Here is a 19,482-nt window from a genome sequence, read left to right as displayed (position 1 = left end):
AACCAAACTGCCCACCGTGACCCCGCGAATCAGGCAAAAATCACGAGTCGCGTAGTGGACATGTAATATATATTTGAGTATCTTCGTTGTTGTATTTTCTAACAATTCGTTTTCAAACTCAATATCAACATTGGAAGTCGTCCTTTTCAAACATTGCCAAAGATCATGCCAATAAGTATGCTCTGACTCAATTAATCGAAGTAACCTCATGTTATATATGATGTTATCGTTAAACATGCATGGTTGCGACGATTAAGACTCCATATTTCCAAAAGGTGGAATTGTATTCCCCATTTCAGGTGTCTTGAATATAAAATAAAAAACGAACGTTATCATCATCTTTGCAATAAATCGTGTGCAGGTAGCATCTCAACAAAATGGATGTTTAGATTGGTGGGAAAATATTGGGGAATTTCAGTTTTATTTTTGTATTCGGCTAATTCTTCAGTAGTACACTAAGTATATTTGCAAAATGAAAGATCTATATTTAAAGCCGGAAGAAGAAAAGTAACACGAATGGGATTTTCCAAACCGCTGACATCACAATCGTTAATATTAATTGTGCAATTATTACACGATATATCTCATTCGGTACTAGAGGTTTTGAAGCAAAGTGGTTAGGCAGGAAACGGCTGTTTGTTTTCCCTTCCTTAAACGAACCATATATTTGATGGCGACCATATATATTGCTTTGGTATTCTATTTTGGGTTATAATTTTTGCTACACGTTTCGTGATTTATTAATCTACTTTGACATGAAGAAAAATGTTATATTTCAATGTTTAAACGATGATTGACCATTCTTCTCAAATTACTTGAACATAAAAAAAAAATCAACAAAGCTTTGTCGACCTAGCCCTTTTCCAAGAGACACAAACAACTTATTTATTTAGGCCTTACACAATCGATTCGGGAAATGTGCGTCATATATATATATATATATATATTGGCGCGTAAACATTGTTGACGCCGGAAATGCACGACGTCATTTCGGTTCATAATAAAACATCTGAAAATAAAAAATGGCCACTGATGAAAACCCATTCGGTACCCCTCGCAGATTATCATAATCGGACTCGGGAGAAATACGGGTTGAAAGTAGTCCGCCCACGTGATACCATTCTAAGAATGTTACAACAACAAAAACAATAACAACGACGGCGTCCATAATTCCTGTAGAGTTCGGCTTCATAGCATAGAAAATCCCCATTTTCATCTTTGCAAAATGTAAACAACTCGCAAAACCGGCCATGTTTGTTTTTACTATGTAATTTTGATTCGCGTAGGCCCGCGTAGGTAGACCGCAATACCGCTTCCGAAATGTGTATTCATACTATCTCCTTCGAGGTACTTATCCGATGTGTGACGGAAAGGGCCGAGAATGTGCGATTGATGAAAACCGTGAGGTCGAAAGCTTCGGCAAAAAAATACAGCGTTTTTGTTTAAATACAACAAGGCTAATAGAGACTCTGTTTTATATATATATATATATATATATATATATATATATATATATATATATATATATATATATATATATATATATATATATATATATATATATATATATATATATATATATATATATATATATATATATATATATATACACATACTATTTAAATTGCATAAACGGTAATTTAACCAAATCCAAAAATATAAGTGATGCAGTTTTCCAAATAATTTTCATAGTGAAAAAAACACTTATTGGATAATCTCCGATTTAATAGAGTAGCACAGGACACACCAGCGGTTTGTTTTAGGAGTGCATGTAAACAGAAACGTAATTCGTTTTGCTGTATATCACCATATTTAGGAAATAGTGGAGTTCAAAGTATCATCAATTAAAATAATAACATTGGGTGGAAACTTCCAAAAATACAAGTTTATTCTTAATTTCTAAAATATTTTCCATACATTAAACGTCCTAAGAAGTTATTTATTAGTCTTTGAATGGTGTGGATGTACATGCATGTTAGGTGAAAATAAATCTAAGACAGCTGCGCCGAGTTATAAGTATGGTATAACATCCATGTTAGAGATTGTGCTATGATTTACATATAACATAAACACAACATAAAAGTATTACGACTGTGAACAAATATGCGTTTATCCATAAGACAATATTGTCTGTTATACATAGATAACGATTGATAAACGAAAGAAATTCCACATGCGTTTCAATTCTTCGTTCTCTTTTTATACTTGTTTAAATAAGGCAGCCTTTCGCAATTATTTTTGGCCTTTTTCTTTTCATTATGAAACTTATGTTCGGACGTTTATGTATATTGGTCATCGTCTCTTGCCATGTTTGCTTATCGTCAACAATGGACCAATTACAACAATGTCTTCACCTTTGGTATGTGGTCCGGAAATATTTTCCAGCGCTCATGTCAACGTGATTGTGGCGTCCAAAACAGCTTTGGCCGAGTCCGTACTTTTGGAACCAAATACATCTATTTATGTGTATCAACTATTTTCTCTTTTATCATTGTACTCTTTATACTAAAAGAAATGTAAATCGTTATTATGAAAATAAAATACAAAACTTGCAAAAAATTAAAAAAGTTTCTTGTATTGAACAAAAAATGACCATTTCAACTACACGATGACTCACTCAATTTGAACATGCCCAAATCGTAATTTATGGCAATTGAAGTCATAAACATGAGTCAATTTACATTTTTAAGACAACAAATTAGTGGACGAAATTTTTTGTTTGAAACGGACACAACGGGTAGTGGTATTTTAAACCCTTAGCAAACTCATTGCTTAAATAGATACAGTCAAGAAAGGCGTTAACGCGCATGTATTACAGGATTACTTGAGAATTCAATCAAACATTATCTCTGAATAAAAAACACCTACCGCATGTGTCAATTATAATGATATAAATAGCAGAACACAATAAAATAATGGCAAATGTAACCGTTTATCAAATTCGACTAGGATTACTAGGATTACTATTTTTATATGTTAACTTATTGTACATATAAATAATACGTGATCAACTTACCAAGATTAGACACATTCTTGTATTATAAAATTGAAACAGTGTGCAATAAAATAACGCTTCAAACGCACAAATAATAATGACGTCGCGTTCAAGAAGTGCGTTACATATAACTGAACGTTTTACGACCATATATGGACACGAAAAGACAACACAACGCATGTTCGAATGCAAATGAATTTAATATAAAATCAACAATAATGTAAACAAATACATTGAAGCAAAAGTATCAGTTTACTTTATACTTGTATAACATTCAATCATACTAGTAATACTGAAGCTTAGAACAATACAAAAGTGAATGCAATACAAACAAAATCAAGTTAAATAAAGTTATACGTCATGTACATATTAAATTTAAAGCAAATTAAGTGTTAATGAATCTCTCAACATTTTCGTATTATGCATATTAAATTAGCAAAAAGCATATTAGTTAAAAGCGAGTATAAACACCGTAATATACAATGAACCTAAACCTAATTAGCAAAACTTTAAACCAAAGATATCTCTGGCGTAATAAAAACTGATATCATTTTTGGCCTTCATATGCAACAGCTTTTAACAAGACCTCTCAAACCGTTAATGTATCGAACACTCTGACCCATAATTTAATTTAATTAAGAATAATTCGTTCATCAGTAAAATCAGTACCTTTAAAGAAGTAATCATATAGAGCCTGGTATGGATTCGTGCGTTTGTAGATCTAGTATGTTAAATAATATACTTTACATAATATTCGTATAAAAAAAGTCAAATATGTATGCAGGTAAATAAGATATTATCAAGGTATTTTAGCACTTGTTAGTACATATTACACAGAGAAAAGTATTTACCATTACAGATTGACTAACATCAACTGAATAAGATATTACAATGGTTCAATTATAAATACCACAATTCATCTACATGTATAAACTAGCATAAACAGTAAATTAATAATAATTTGTAATTATTAATAATCATTTAAATTCAATTATTGGCTTTATGATTTATTTACTTTTTAAAAGACACATTATTTTCAGCATTAACTTTAACTATCAGTTGCAATAGTAATAGGAAGACGTGACGCTCGTATAAAACAATTATGGAGTTACTTTTAAAATGGGGTGAGAAAAATGTCGGGGTTTTGAGGCTGAATAAAAAGTTTTTTTTTCTGTGTACACAATAAGCCTTCTGAGCACAATATACCTTCAGTAAAAATGTTCATAAATATTCCAAAAATCCATGTTAAATAGGTACGCCGAACAAAAAAGACACGTGTCTGGTTAGTACATTTGTAGGTAGCGGATATTCAAACCGATTTGGTCGAGATCATGGGTTAAATTTTCTAGATTGCTGATAAGAAATCAGGGTTTACATAAAAAATGACAAGTAATTCAAGATTAAACAAATCTTATAGAAAATTCAACATCATCGTTAGAACTCGTTTTATAAACAAATAGGAAAAGATAAATGTACGATTGGTAGTGCATTTGATAGTGTGGTACAAGTCCTGAAACTACGCGGTCTTTCTGCAAGGTTCTGCAACGCCCTTAGCAATTAAAGGCCCCGCTTTGTGTAAGAATATTGCGGGCCACACAACAAACTCTACCACCGTTCCCGATGACATGTAGTGCCGATACAGATTCGTGTCAAACTGCGACCCATGTTTGGTGCTCCAGTCAAAGCACATTGGAGGTCCCTGTACTACCATCATCCAGCAGAGGAACAGACATTTCTTGATGAAGGGCTTCATAGCCGGAATACACTGATTGTCCCAATAAGTCTTCAGAAATGCCTGAATAAACATGGGAACGAGTAATTACGATTATGTCAGGAAATTATGTGTTCAGATTGTAATTATCATTAATTAAATATAACTCAACGTATTGCTTGCAGGTTGAAACCAGCTAAAGCTAATAATACGTAAATAACCACGTACTGAACAACATCCTTCTGAACATTATCATTATTGACTCAAACTTAGATAAAATGTAATGACATGGTCATGTTTGCGTGTGTTTTTTGTTTTCGCCAGGTTTTATTTACAGCGATGTATTAACAATTAATATACTGAAAGCTGCTAATTTCTTACATTATGTACCACAATGTATATACATTACCTTATAGCTTATCATATCTTATACTATATCCAGAATGAATATTATTGTAGCTGTCCATAGCTTATATTATGTACCATAATGATTATGCGTACAGCTGATCACACATCATATTCTGTGCCACAATGTATAAAGCTATAGCTGCTCAAAGCTTTCATTCTTTTTCACCATGAATATACTTCAAGCGTTAATAGCTTACAATTCTGTGCTACAATGGATGTACCTACCATAGCTCATAGCTTACATTTCTGAGCAACAATGGATATACCTATAGCTGCTCAAAGCTTACATTCTGTGCCACAATGGATATACTAAAAGCTGCTCAGTATCTTACATTTTTACCACAATGGATATACTTATAGCGTTCATAGCTAAAATTAATGTGCCATAATGGATATACCTATAGCTTCTCGAAGCTTACATTCTGTGCCATAATAGATATACTTATAGCTGCTAAAGCTTACATTCATTCTGTGCCAAAAAAATATACAGCCGAAACCTGGTGGCTCGAAATCGCCGGGACCGACAAGAAAAGTTCGAGCCATCCGGAATTCGAGCCAAATAATTTCGAATGTAAATATGTTTGCTGACATGAATCTGCAATAGATTTACATCTCCATTTGAAGAATATGCATACTGCCTAAACTCCGTAAGACTTTCTGCTTTTGAATTAATAAGAACCAAATATATGCTTAATATTTTTGAGTAATAAATATTTTTAAACAGTTACACATACAATCAAACAAATCTCACATTATAAATGTATATTATTTATCAGCCCGTTTTTTACGCAATACATTTACGGGTACATGTAAGGAACAACGCTAAGAAACAAAGCATTCATAAGCAGTAAATGCACATCGCTGTAACATTAAACAATAGACATTCGTATAGCTACCCATAGCTGACATTCTGTACCACGATGGATATACTAATTGTTGCGTATAGCTTACATTTTGTAACACACTGGATAAACTAAACGCTTTAATAGCTTTCATTCTGTGCGAAAATGGATACATGTATCGCTGCGCATAGATAACATCCAGTACCACTATAAATATACGTTAAGCTTATCATTAGTTTACATTCTATGCGACAACGATATACTCATAGCTGCTCAAAGCTTGCTATCTGTACCAAAATGGACATACTTAATGCTGCTTATAACTTTCATTCATGTACTACGTTGGACATACTTTAAGCTGCTCATATCGTACTGTCTGTACCACAATGGACATGCGTATAGCTAGTCAAAGCTTACATTCTGAGCCACAGTGGATACACCTATAGCTGTTAATATCGTACTGTCTGTACCACACGGGATATACGTATAGCTGCTCAAAGCTCAGATTCTGAGCCACATTGGATATACCTATACATGTAGCTGTTCGTTGCTTACATTTGTACATCCAGTATTACAATTGATAAACCGGTAGCTGCTCAAAGCTTACATTCTTTGCCATACTGGAAATACCTATAGCTGCTCAAAGCTCACATTTTGTGCCCACAATGAATATACCTATAGCTGCTCAAAGCTCTCATTCTGTGACACAATGGATATACCTATAGCTGCTCAAAGCTCTCATTCTGTGACACAATGGATATACCTATAGCTGCTCAAAGCTCTCATTCTGTGACACAATGGATATACCTATAGCTGCTCAAAGCTCTCATTCTGTGACACAATGGATATACCTTTAGCTGCTCAAAGCTCTCATTCTGTGACACAATGGATATACCTATAGCTGCTCAAAGCTCACGTTCTCTGCCACAATGGATTATACTTATAGCAGCTCATATATTTCATTCTATGCAACAATGAATATTACTTATTGCTTCTTATAGCTTACATTCTGTGGCACAAATGGATATATTTATTTCTGCTTATAGCTTCCGTTTCGTACAACACTGGATATACTTATAGCGTTCATAGTTTACATTATGTGCCACACTTAATATACTTGTAGTTGCACAGACCTTACATTCTTTACCACAATGTATATACTTTCAGCTGTTCAAAGCTTACAATCTGAGCCACAGTACATATACCTATAGCTGCGCATATCTTATTGCCTGTACCACAATGCATAAAATCTACTTATAGCTGCTCAAGCTTACAATCTGAGCCACAGTGAATATACCTATAGCTGATAATAGCTTGCATTCGTACATAAAGTACCAAAATTAATATAGTTATTGCTGGTCGTAGCTTACATTCTGTGCCACAATAAATATACTTAAAGCTGTCCATAGCTAACGTTCTGTGCCACAATGGAAATGCTTATAGATTCTCATTAAATTCATTTCCTAAAACAATGGATACACTTATTGCCTCTCATAACTTACATTCTGCACCTCTTGAATTAGGACAAGTGACATCTGTTTTCGCATTCTTTTCAGTTCTTCTTCAAAGAATTGTTGCTGATATATCTGCATTCAACAATTAACATATATAATATATAGTGATTGTATTGTACGAATGTGAGTTTATGTTTAGATGTTCATAATTTTGTGCCATCATTTCAATTGCAGAGAATAAAATAAGCAGAATGATAATTTATTAATTTAATCATTGATTGTTGACCGGTATCAAATGTTTTCATTATTAAGCGCAAATCAAACAAATGTTAAATAAAGACAAGACATAACAATTAACCATATCCTAAAAAGCTCGCAATATATAGTCCCGATACGCGAGATCTAGTTATGAATGTAGTAGTAGAAATATTCAGGGAACTTACGGTGCCTAACACTTCAAATGAGTGCTGTGTCTCGCCTGACTTTGTGTATTTCCACCTGCGCTGAAGGCTCCACGGTTTTAACAAAAACTTGTTCGCCACACCAACATCGGGACGATTATCCTGCTGAAAAAAGGCATAGTTTTAACCGTAGCAACTTAACCATATCAAGAAATATATAATACACTCGCTGAATCGAGGCTATAACAAACAAATAAAATGTCAATTAATTATTGTATTATTTGAAGTTAATTTGCGTGTATGATAATATAATTATAGAAAAGTAACATACCTTGGACACTACTGCTGACGTCTGACTCCATTTCTGAAAAGGTTTTTAGTATACATAAATACTTGTAATGTGTGTTCTAATATAACTTATCTTTAAAATACACTTAAAGAAACAAAGATGTAAATAAAACCTTCTGGTCTTTCATTTGTTCCTGGACTTCTTGGAAAAGGACGTTTGCAGCTGCTTTCACAGTGGACTCCACGAGCTGATCGGCCTTTGACTGACAGAACTCGAAACAACCCTGCAATAAACCATCAACAGAATTTTTTTTTATTTATAAGGACATTGGAATAGTTTGAACTATCCATTTATAAAATCATAGTCATCATAAAATGTAAATTTTTCTTGGATATTGGTTATTAATAAATATATTATATTTTGAGTACGAATGTGTACCTTTAATGTCTCAAACAGAGTTTCTATAGCTTCTCTGTCTCTGTATCCTGATTGCGTTAGCGCTTCATATGCATCCGTCCATTCGTTGTCGTATAATTCTGTGTACATCTCTCCTAGTTTTGTTGGTCTATTCTTGTCACTTAGGTCAGTTATGTTAGGGTTGTCTTTCATCAGCTTCTCGCCAACAACTTTGCTTAGCCTACGGTCGTTATATTAATAATACATTATATTAAACGTTTACATAAACAGTTCAGTGTATGATTGAATGTAATGGATGCACTTATCAATTATGTACTAAGTGGAATATAAATATACAAGTTACCTCAGTGTTAATTCGTCCTTCTCGGTTTGTAACTTGATTAAGTTCTCTTTCAATTCAATCGTACGCTTATCCGGGTCAGTTTGTATTTCAACGGATGTCGAATGAATCTGTAACGTAAAAGTATTATACGTATCATAGAACTCTTGAACGCATGGAAACTGAATTAAATAATTAGAAAAATAATCGAATAAAACGATATATAGCTTTCAATCAGTTGAGTGACTGGCAAAGTGTTGGGTTTTTGTTGTGGGGGCGGAGAGACTTGAAAACGGCGCAGTCATAAACATATGCATTATTTTAACATTTGATTTGATATTTATCATTTCAGGATTTCTATTGTAGTTTATTAAAGATATCGACACAGCAAGCAATGTGTAAATTGTCGATGCGAATACGCATATACCTCTCCTAGTTTTGTTGGTCTATTCTTGTCACTGAGATTAGTTATGTTAGTGTTGTCCTTCATCGTCTTCTCGCCAACAAGTTTTCCTTGCATATTTGTTATGAATGAATATATTATATTTTGAGTACGAATGTGTACCTTTAATGTCTCAAACAGAGTTGCTATAGCCTCTGTGTCGTTGTATCCGGATTTCGTAAGCGCTTCATATGCATCCGTCCATTCGTTGTCGTATAACTCTCCGCACACCTCTCCTAGTTTTGTTGGTATCTTCTTGTCACTTAGATCGCCAACAACTTTGCTTAGCCTACGGTCGTTATATTAATAATGCATTATATTAAAAGTTTACATGAGTATGGTTGAATGTAATGGATGCACTTGTAAGTTATGCACTAAGTGGAATATAAATATACTATTTACCTCAGTGTTAATTCGTCCTTCTCGGTTTGTAACTTGATTAAGTTCTCTTTCAATTCAATCGTACGCTTATCCGGGTCAGTTTGTATTTCAACGGATGTCGAATGAATCTGTAACGTAAAAGTATTATACGTATCATAGAACTCTTGAACGCATGGAAACTGAATTAAATAATTAGAAAAATATCGAATAAAACGATAGATAGCTTTCAATTTCCTTTGAGTGACTGGCAAACTGTTGGGTTTTTGTTGTTGGGGAGGGGGGACTAGAACACGGCGCAGTCATATACATGTGCATTATTTAAACATTTGATTCGATATTTATCATTTCAGGATTTCTATTATTGTAGTTTATTAAAGATATCGACACAGCAAGCAATGTGTAAATTGTCTATGCGAATACTTTCAGCCATTTATTTAATTATTATTATTATTATTATTATTATTTTACTGCAAGTTTAGACTGGTACTAGCTGGCATGTTAGTCTGAACGTGTCTTTTATATATTCTTCATGAACATTTAACATGACGGGCTTTACCGCATTATGATTTTACCATTTTGTTCTTCATTTCCAAGATACTTTTCTCACTGGTAATTCGAATGAGTCCATTGTAATATTATTAATGTGTGTATTATTAGTTGTACTATATTTGTACTATATTGAGAATATGCTACTTTATAATGCAATTTATGTTCTTAGCAGTTAAAGTCAGGACAACATACCATCATCAATATGACATGCATGGCTATTGTAATTATGGTCTGAGTCATTGAACTCTATCAATTACAGGATCGATCTCCGAAATGCAACCTGACTCATTTCAACGTATTCATCCCAATAATGGGAGTACAATAAAAACCTGTTTAATTTAAATGTATTAATGCAAAGATTAAAAATATAATTTTACTCTGAGAGATGCAATATTAACATGAAATATTTGTTTTTCTTTAAAGAGAAATGGAAATATTATAAAGCACTATTATGATAATCTGAACAAATAAAATCAGTTGTGTGTCATATGAATAATTAGTAGCAATTTCGTTTTGTTGACATTTTCCCCAAGTGAACGTTTTAACTACATACAGATATGTCAATGTATGTTTTATTGATTGCGTCAGTACCACAATTTCTCAGATGTGAAAAATACATGTGCTTACTATTCTTTGTAAATATTGTCATTATAATAATCGTATTGAAGTGTGAGAGGCAAATTAAAAAAAAAACTTGTTTCCGTTTCCCAAGCCGTGTAACACGTACACGACTGCTGGCTCTGAAATACTTGCAAGGTATATTAAATATGAAAACAAAATGATGTTGAAATGGGTTTCCAAAACGGAGAAGTAAAATGATAATTCAACTGTAAGTGTTGTTGCATAGGAAAAATTGTAGAGATAGTTCGTGTCATAAAAAATAATGTTTAAGAAATTCAGCCCTCAGATATCATTCTTCTTTATGCGCCAACATCCACATGGTTGGATTCTATTGTTAGGGATATCCGTAAAATGGTAAGTATGGGTGTACAGTGATTTGTTGCACCACTTTTGTCTTCCATTAAACGGTACCATTCAAAAAGCCCAAAAATATTTTTTCACAATTTTGTAGCTCGAATTAACAAATGGGATAGTGGATAAAGAAAAATCATGTATTAGTGTTATACTTGCTCGGGTAATTAAGTGACGCGTTTTTGAGTTGCAAAATGTTTGCGTGTTAAATGAATTAAAATAAAAATGTCATGGACATAACCGCATACTATTTTGCTTAAAGTTCTTTTCGACCATGTAGTATCGTATCATATTATGAGTAATGGTCTAAGGGAAGTAATTCTGTTATACTATTACAAGGATTATTATTAGAGTTGCATCCCCTGATATGAACATGTATAGAGGGCGCTTAAGGACGTACGCGGCAGTTTAGTTTCACGCAAATATTTTTTTTACTGAAACACCGGTTGCGAAATAAGTGCAATATATTTCGGATAAGCGGATAAAAAAGAAATGTAAACAATGTTAGAACGAAAGAAGAACAAAACATGCTTAAAATGAACGCAATGTAAAAAAATTGACAGCATTTGTCCATGAAAATTAAATATCTTTGATATGGGGCCGTACAACAGATAAAGCGTCGTATCGACGCGAAACGATATTTTGGAAAACTGCGAGGATTGCTTATATAGCTAAAAATATGTATGATGTAAACATGAGCGTGGATGGTCGAGTGGTCTAGGCGGGAGGCTTTTTACTCCAGGAATCCAGGGGTCAGTGGTTCGAGCCCTGTTGAGGGTTACTTTTTTCCGTTTTTTAAATTGTATTCTTGTGTTTTTTTTACTGAAGATTTTTAGTTAAAATGTTTAAATTTACCAATATAAAGCATTTTAAGTATTTAATGACAATCTTCACTACATGCCTAAATCTGTTGGACGGCCTTTTTTATATAGTGTATACATCTTGTTTTCAGTTATTTACTGTATTATTATTCTTTTACTCATATTGCTACAGTAGAAACCCTCTAAACCGGATCCTCTCTATACCGGAATCCTCTCTAAACCGGACAAATTGTCCGGTCCCAAATTTTTTCATATAAAACCATGCGTAAAATATCTCCTCAAGACCGGAATCCCCTCAATTCCGAATACCGGTCATTCTTTGGATCAAAATTAGGTTATTCCATACGTAATTGTACCTCTCTAAACCGCTCAGGGTTGGCTTATCGCACCTCAGACCTAGTGTCAACAAGTTGTGAATAGCGGGATTGTTTTTCAGGGTGCAATGTTTGATTTATGTTGTGCTTTCGAAACAACAGATTAAGTGACATGTATTGTTATAATGTGATGAAGTATGAATGAATGTTATACCAGGGTCGTTTGTTCACAAATGCAGTCTACATGGGGTTCGCTGTGTTTTTAAATTGTATTTTAATACATGCAGTTAAACTGCATTTGTGAACAAACGACCCTGGTGACCTATTTTTTTCTTTTTATATTTGTACTAAGTCATAACGCATTAAACATTAAGGTAAATTTGGAAAAAATCTTGGTGGAGGAAGTGATGTTAAAATAAAAATGACTTTGATGCATTTTTATTTATTTTCAAATGTGAAATTCTGTTGTTTTTGTTTATGTTTTAAAATTGATAAAAAAAACATGAATCAATGGATTCATGTTAAAAAAAATAATTTGCAGTCAAATTAAATCATTATACATATTTTGTGAAAACTAGAGGTTGTTTTCAACTCTTTTCTCATTAATTTACTCTAGTTTGTATGTTATTACCTTATTGGTGAATTGTTATTGTGCTGAAATATGCTTGTTGTTCATGTGCGAATAAATAATGAACAACACTGGTGACCAATGATTTTTATTTTACTTTTCTATCCACAACAGATGGTTCTACCTAAATACCAAAAATTATCAAATTCTAAATGGAGCAAAATTTGCATTAAAACTGCCGCGTACGTCTTAAAAAAATTTGGAAACCTTCAATGGTGTCTTTTGTGAACATGAACATGAACATGAACATATTTTATTCACGTACACTTTACAGTTTTTTGTGTTATATATATATGCATACATATAATGATTAATACAACAAGATTATACAATGAAGTATGGGTCATTATTTAACAAATCTATTTAACAGGATGAACTTATATACAATCAATATTCATGCTTATTTGGTACAATGATTAATTTCATATGGTAATAAATATGTATTGTTGGAACAAAGATAGCTTATAATCAAATAACTAGCTGTTATTGTAATGTATTCTTTCAATGACTAGTCTTGAGTCTTGTATACAATGACCAGTGTTATAAATCCGTCAATGCTACGTTGCGAATTTTAAAAGCTTCAGATATATATTTACTTAACATAAACAAATCAGATTTGTTGTTTGTATTAAACAGTTGTATCAACTTAAACATACTAGGTCTATTTCTATAATAATGTTTTAAATAAATTGGTCTTAAATGAGCATATGCTGTACATTTAAACATCAAATGAAATTCGTCCTCGATCTCATTTGTAGAGCAGATTTGACAAATACGTAAATGTCTATCCAATTTTTCGTATCTACCAGTGTGTATTCTCAAGTTATGGGAACATATACGTAATTTCGTAAATACAACTCTGAGATCTCTCGACAAAATGAGATCTAGATAAGATTCAAATCCATGTGACAGGTTAAGTGTTTTATACAAAGTTAAAACTCCACTATCTGTAACATTTTCTTGCCATTGTTGCAAATATTCATCAATTAGCCTTTGCCGAAATGTACAAATAAACTGGTTGGTATTTATAGGTATGTCACTACACCAAACATAGTAAAAACCGTAACGTGTAAGAAGGTTTTTAACTTTACTAAACCAATTTGTTCTATTTATACTAACATCGCACACAGCATCTTTAACAACTGACTTGGTAATAATGTTATCACTATCCTTTAACTTTAACCAGTATTTTATAATACGTACGTATCGGTTTATATACAATGGGTATCTACCCAGTTCACCGTAAACAGCTACATTAGCTGTAGATTGTTTAACACCAAGCGTAGCTTTGCAAAATTTTAAATGCAGCCTTTCTAACTGTGATGATTTGGTAAACCCCCATATTTCACACCCATACGTAATAATAGGAGAAACAAAAGCATCAAATAACTGCAGTGCTACTCTTGGTTTACATTCGTATTTTTTCAGATTTGACAATAAATTATTCAATGCTTTTAAGCCTTTTCCATATAACGTCTGAGAATTAAGATTAAAATTACCAGTGTAATTCAATGTAACACCTAAATAGTTAAAGTCATTAACAACATCCAAGTATTCATCAGCATATATCCATTTTTCATTATGTTTTAAACCACCTCGCTTGCGAAATGCTACAACTTTTGTCTTCGCAGTGTTCACTTCTAATCCCCATGTTTCACAGTTATTATGCAAATGGTCCATTGACAATTGTAAATCTTTGTGATTTGGTAGTCATTATAATCTAAGTAATCGGCCTCGAGCCGGGTTCGACACTACAGACCATAACATTTTTTCACAGGGAATTTACGATGCATTTATCACAAGTTCACACTAAAGCGGATTTTCACAAATTATTTGAAATACTACTGTTTGTATTGTATTGTTAGATTCATGAATACATTTATGAAGTGAATGTTATCATTTTTAAATTATTATATGTCAATTGGTGTAAAATGCACTAAAACATATCACATATAGAAATCATTAACCATAAATTTTCTCTATCGAATGAATTTGAACATAAACGTGTTCCTTTTAGACGTACATTCACAATAATAAAGCATGGCATGACAAATATCAGTACCATAAACTAAATATGGTAATCAATTCAACAACAGGACATCAAAATCTAATGTACAGCAAATTCAAAAAGTAACATGATGACCTCTGTAATCGAAGATTTCGATTCCCAAAGGCTTTAATGTGAACATATTATATCACACAGTTTACTTGATGACATAGGGGCCGTCCATAAAATGTGTCACGCTATTTTTGACAATTTTTAACCCCCTCCCTCCCCCTGTCACAAACTGTCACATATCTCGGCACCTCCCCCCCCTAAAGTATGTCACACTTTCGAACCTTTTTTTAAATGAATACTTTATACAAGTTTAAGCTAAAACACGCTTCACTATAAACGGTATTAACATATAAATTTCCACTTAAAAAAATACACTAAAAATCACAATATTAAAATGACTTTAATAGTAGTCTAGTTAATTGTCAACAGTTGTCACAGTTCTTCAGTGATGCAGTAACTAAATCTAGATTTGAATTTGAAAACAAAAATTGTAAAAATTCGACTTGACAATTATGTTATAAACATCATTTATCTGTTGCATTTACAATAGGTGAGGTCAAGTTTAAGATAATATTCGAATTATGCAATATTTTTTACATAGGAAAGATGTTTATGCAGCGGAAAACATAGAAATAATAGTACTTGCGGCATGACGAAAGCAAGGCTAAACATAAAACAAGGCTTCGCAACAGCAACTCTCCTAGCGAGAGGAATCGTGAACACCACACTCAGGAGATACTTATTTCATGATAATTTGACATAAAACTAAGTAAAATGTTTCACCAAATCATTGAAAATTATTTTTAAAGCTATTAAATTCAACTAAAACAAACAATAAAAAATAAGAAATACAATTTTAAAAAATAATGTGTGACGTCACATGTGGCCTGACCACCCCCCTATCCCATGTCACAAACTGTCACACTTTCTTACACCCCCTCCTCCCTACTGGAGCGTGACATACTTTATGGACGGCCCCATGTATAATTCGAGTTTGCATGATACCTGTCAACTATAAGTTTGTTCACACAGATAGCATCTGTTAGTCCCTGCGAGTGAGTCAATTTTAAATACGTTTCTAAGTCTGAACATTTAAATATACGAGAGCACAAAACAAACGGCATTTGATTGTCATTCGTGTGCAATGTGCGATTTATTGTGCATAGAATATAAACTTGTATTGTTTGTATTTTTATATAAATTGACTTTAAAATATTTAGTTAGTTTTCATTGAGCACGAATTTCAGGATATATATAGTGGTCTAAATGTGAAAGTTATTAGGCCTTTTAACACTTGTTATTTGATAAATATTCCATTAAATTCTCTTCCTTGTAATCAATGATTTCGATTCACAAAGACTGTAAGATGAAAATATGATATCACGCATTTTACTTGATGGCATGTATAATTCGGGTTTGCATGATACCTGTCAACTACTAAGTTTGTTCACACAGATAGCATCTGTTAGTCCCTGCCAGGGAGTAGATCTCAAATACGTTTCTAAGTCTGAACATGTAATATATAAGGGTGCAAAACAAACGGCAATTGATTATGTCATTCGTGTGCAATGCGAGGTTTATTGTGCATAGAAAATAAAATTGTATTTTTTTAATTTTTTAATTATAATTTACTATAAAATATTTATTTAGTATTCATTGAACACGCATTTCATGATAGTCGGCTAAATGTGAAAGGCGTCAGGCCTTTTAACACTTGTTATTTGATAAATATTCCATTAAATGATTTTAAATTTACACACTGTTAATTATTTGAGGGGGGGGGGTGTGTAATTATTGATTTTTTTAAAAATACAACCATACAGACAAATAGCATACATCAACATAACGTCAAAAATAATATTTGGCATAGTTTACCTCATCAGACATTCTGTCGGTACTTAAACTGAAATTACTGTCTCGATGAGACGAGGCTTGATTGACCATTGCTGGCGTCTGAAAGTAAACACAAAGATCGGCTATTTATATTGTCCACAGATCAGCATGATCACTTAGCTACTGGAATTATGCATGACGCAAAACCTCAATAATTTGATAATTTCTATGTAATGATTATCTTAAAATTCGTCAAAAAAAATCACTTTAATTCAACTTGCAAACTGTTGACACATTGCTTTGAGACAGCAAACCCTGTATTCACTGACCTAAATGATTGCAAGAAGTAAAATAACGAATGTTCATTTGAAGCATTTTTTAGGGACGGCTTTCATACGGGAGTGTGTATTCATGCGAGCCGTTTAGGTTTAAGTCTTACAAGATTGAACGGGTTGTGTTAGAGAGCAGACTTCATCACAGATTCATATTTTCAGGAATTGTAGAGCCACAACTTCAAAGTGAACGGACGTTGTGTGTTATCGACCTTGGCATCCATTTTTGCTAAAAAACATTATTAGAACGTTTGGGTACCAGAACTAATTCCAAAGCCATATCTAGAAAAAATAAATGACAATAACTCGAAAGGATCCCGTGGGATTCGGCTGGTAACTGTGTTTGGCCTCCATTTTAAGCTTACTAACATTTTCCATGAGTTTGGTGATAATAAGATGAAAACTAGTTGACGCTGAAAGTGGAAATCGTTAAAAAGCCATAGTTTGAGAAATTCAATGGCCTTAACACCAAAGTGTCTGGTGACATTTGGTATTTATTAAACTTGCCCTAAATGTTATGCTTTTAAAATTATTCAGATAGGTTAGAGAGCAGAACCAAAAATCTGATGGACGGAAATGCAGAAACTATATACTAGTACCTTACTTTTGGGTCATAAAAAGCAACACATTTAAATCCACTGATTACGCAAATTCTTTCTTTTCAAAACTACTTAAACAGTACTTACTATCTCATTTTCATTTTGTTTCTCTTCTGATGCGACGTTTTGATCAGGTGAACGATATGCATCATAAAGTGTGTAGCTTAGAACATACTAAGTGGTCACTATAAAGCATGACAAACCCTCTTACCCCACCCACACAAGAACCATTCACCTACCACTTCCTCTAACCCATTCACGTATCGGTTTAATATTTGGCTGATAAGAATGATATGAAAACTTAAATGTACCTGTTGTACATAACGTTGTAGCATTTTATGTGTGTAGAATAACATATCGTTGATAAGACTCATGTCCGGATATTTAGTTCCTGATAAAGTCTCGTGCCATTTGTTCTTCTCTTCGACAATCGCAGCAATAACAGCCCTGTCTTTCAGAGCGTTCGTTCCAGAGCTGTTCCCCATTGTTAGTATATGTTCTTCAAATAAAACAAATAATCCTATAATAATCTGAAATGCTTTCAAGACAGGGATCTATTGCAGCTGTTTTAGATCCGAAATATGTTCAAAACGAAAGTACTCAGAAGGGAAATACATTGCAATATCCAAGAGTTATTGTTAATTTCCTTCCTTGTTGAAATTAATTACGCATAACATATGAAAATTACTCTGGCGTTTTCAATATTGGTTAAGAGTCATTAACACAAAACTAATTGTATATGTTTTGTCGAAATAGATACACACAGAACAATAAATGTATCTAATTTTTAACAAGAAATATCTTTAAAAAAGATATACGGCGTAAATAGTTTAATGAATGAGATCAAGGATAGCGAATGTCTTTTTCTGTGCAGTTCTTAGCTGCATCACACGCAGTACGGGATGTTACAGGGAGTTTTCGCGGCTTATTTTACATTATAACATATTGCTGGTCATAAACCTATAGATACAAAACAGAAAACCAAAAGAAGAATGGAAGTGAAATTTAAACATATGAGTCAACCGGCCACACGAGAACAAACCTGTTTTAGTGGTCTGTCGGGCATTGCTATTTGATTCGATTATTAACAGTATCGAGAATCATCGTGCTCATGCTTAAAGTGATATTATGGGCATTTTGCACTGTTGAATTAAGCTGAAAAGAATTAACAGGTCAAAATAGTTAGTTAAAATGTTGTTACTGATCAATTATCTGCAACTCACCTTGCTACCAGTTGTTTATAAAAATATATTTTATATTCGATATTCTTACGTGACCCACCCAGTCCTGTAAGCCGAAATGATCCGTAAAACAATATTGTGTCTTTGTGTCGTATGAACAAATCTGCACTAAAACTAAATTTAGGTTCAACTCGTAAACGCATGATCAGTTGTCAAACGAAAGTACGGTTAATATTCAAATGCATTATTTTTCTCTTTCTGGTATATTGTTTTAGTATGTTGATGCTGCATTAATTACTATAAGTGTTTATGAAGTAGAAACATCAAAAATAATCAACGGTTGCGATAGACACCTATAAACTGTTACATGCTCATAATATCACTTTAGTACATTAGGCAATATGGTGGAATAATTATTGTTAAATTTATTAAAAAATAATATTTATCATTGTATTGTTGAAAACACATTAAGAATCTATTATTGACATACCATAATTATATTGCTGAATATCTTCTTTTAACATATTTCTGGTCT

The 19,482-nt window shown here is 32.8% G+C and overlaps 1 protein-coding gene across 8 annotated transcripts in view; it reads right to left on the bottom strand.

Annotated features, from left to right (window-relative positions):
• The window catches only part of LOC127876660 (uncharacterized), a 52,595-nt gene extending 34,043 nt beyond the window's left edge, over positions 1-18,552 (bottom strand). For 2 of the 8 annotated variants that reach the window (XM_052421997.1, XM_052422001.1), the window contains exons 1-5: positions 18,078-18,552; positions 16,878-16,955; positions 9,681-9,787; positions 8,539-8,737; positions 8,273-8,383 (exon numbers count right to left, since the gene is read on the bottom strand). In XM_052421997.1, coding sequence (XP_052277957.1) covers positions 8,273-8,383; positions 8,539-8,737; positions 9,681-9,787; positions 16,878-16,955; positions 18,078-18,251 — 669 coding nt within the window. In that variant the 5' untranslated portion in view covers positions 18,252-18,552. Of the gene's footprint in view, positions 1-8,272; positions 8,384-8,538; positions 8,738-8,860; positions 8,968-9,680; positions 9,788-16,877; positions 16,956-17,853; positions 18,032-18,077 lie in introns of those variants that run through there. The other 6 variants (XM_052421999.1, XM_052422002.1, XM_052421998.1 and 3 more) reach the window with 5 other exon arrangements.
• Positions 18,553-19,482: the final 930 nt, after the last annotated feature.

The sequence above is a fragment of the Dreissena polymorpha genome, chromosome 4 (genome assembly GCF_020536995.1).
Source record: "Dreissena polymorpha isolate Duluth1 chromosome 4, UMN_Dpol_1.0, whole genome shotgun sequence".
NCBI lineage: Eukaryota > Metazoa > Mollusca > Bivalvia > Myida > Dreissenidae > Dreissena > Dreissena polymorpha.
The sequence above is the reverse complement of the archived record's forward strand: the minus strand, read 5'-3'. Positions and strand labels throughout refer to the sequence as shown.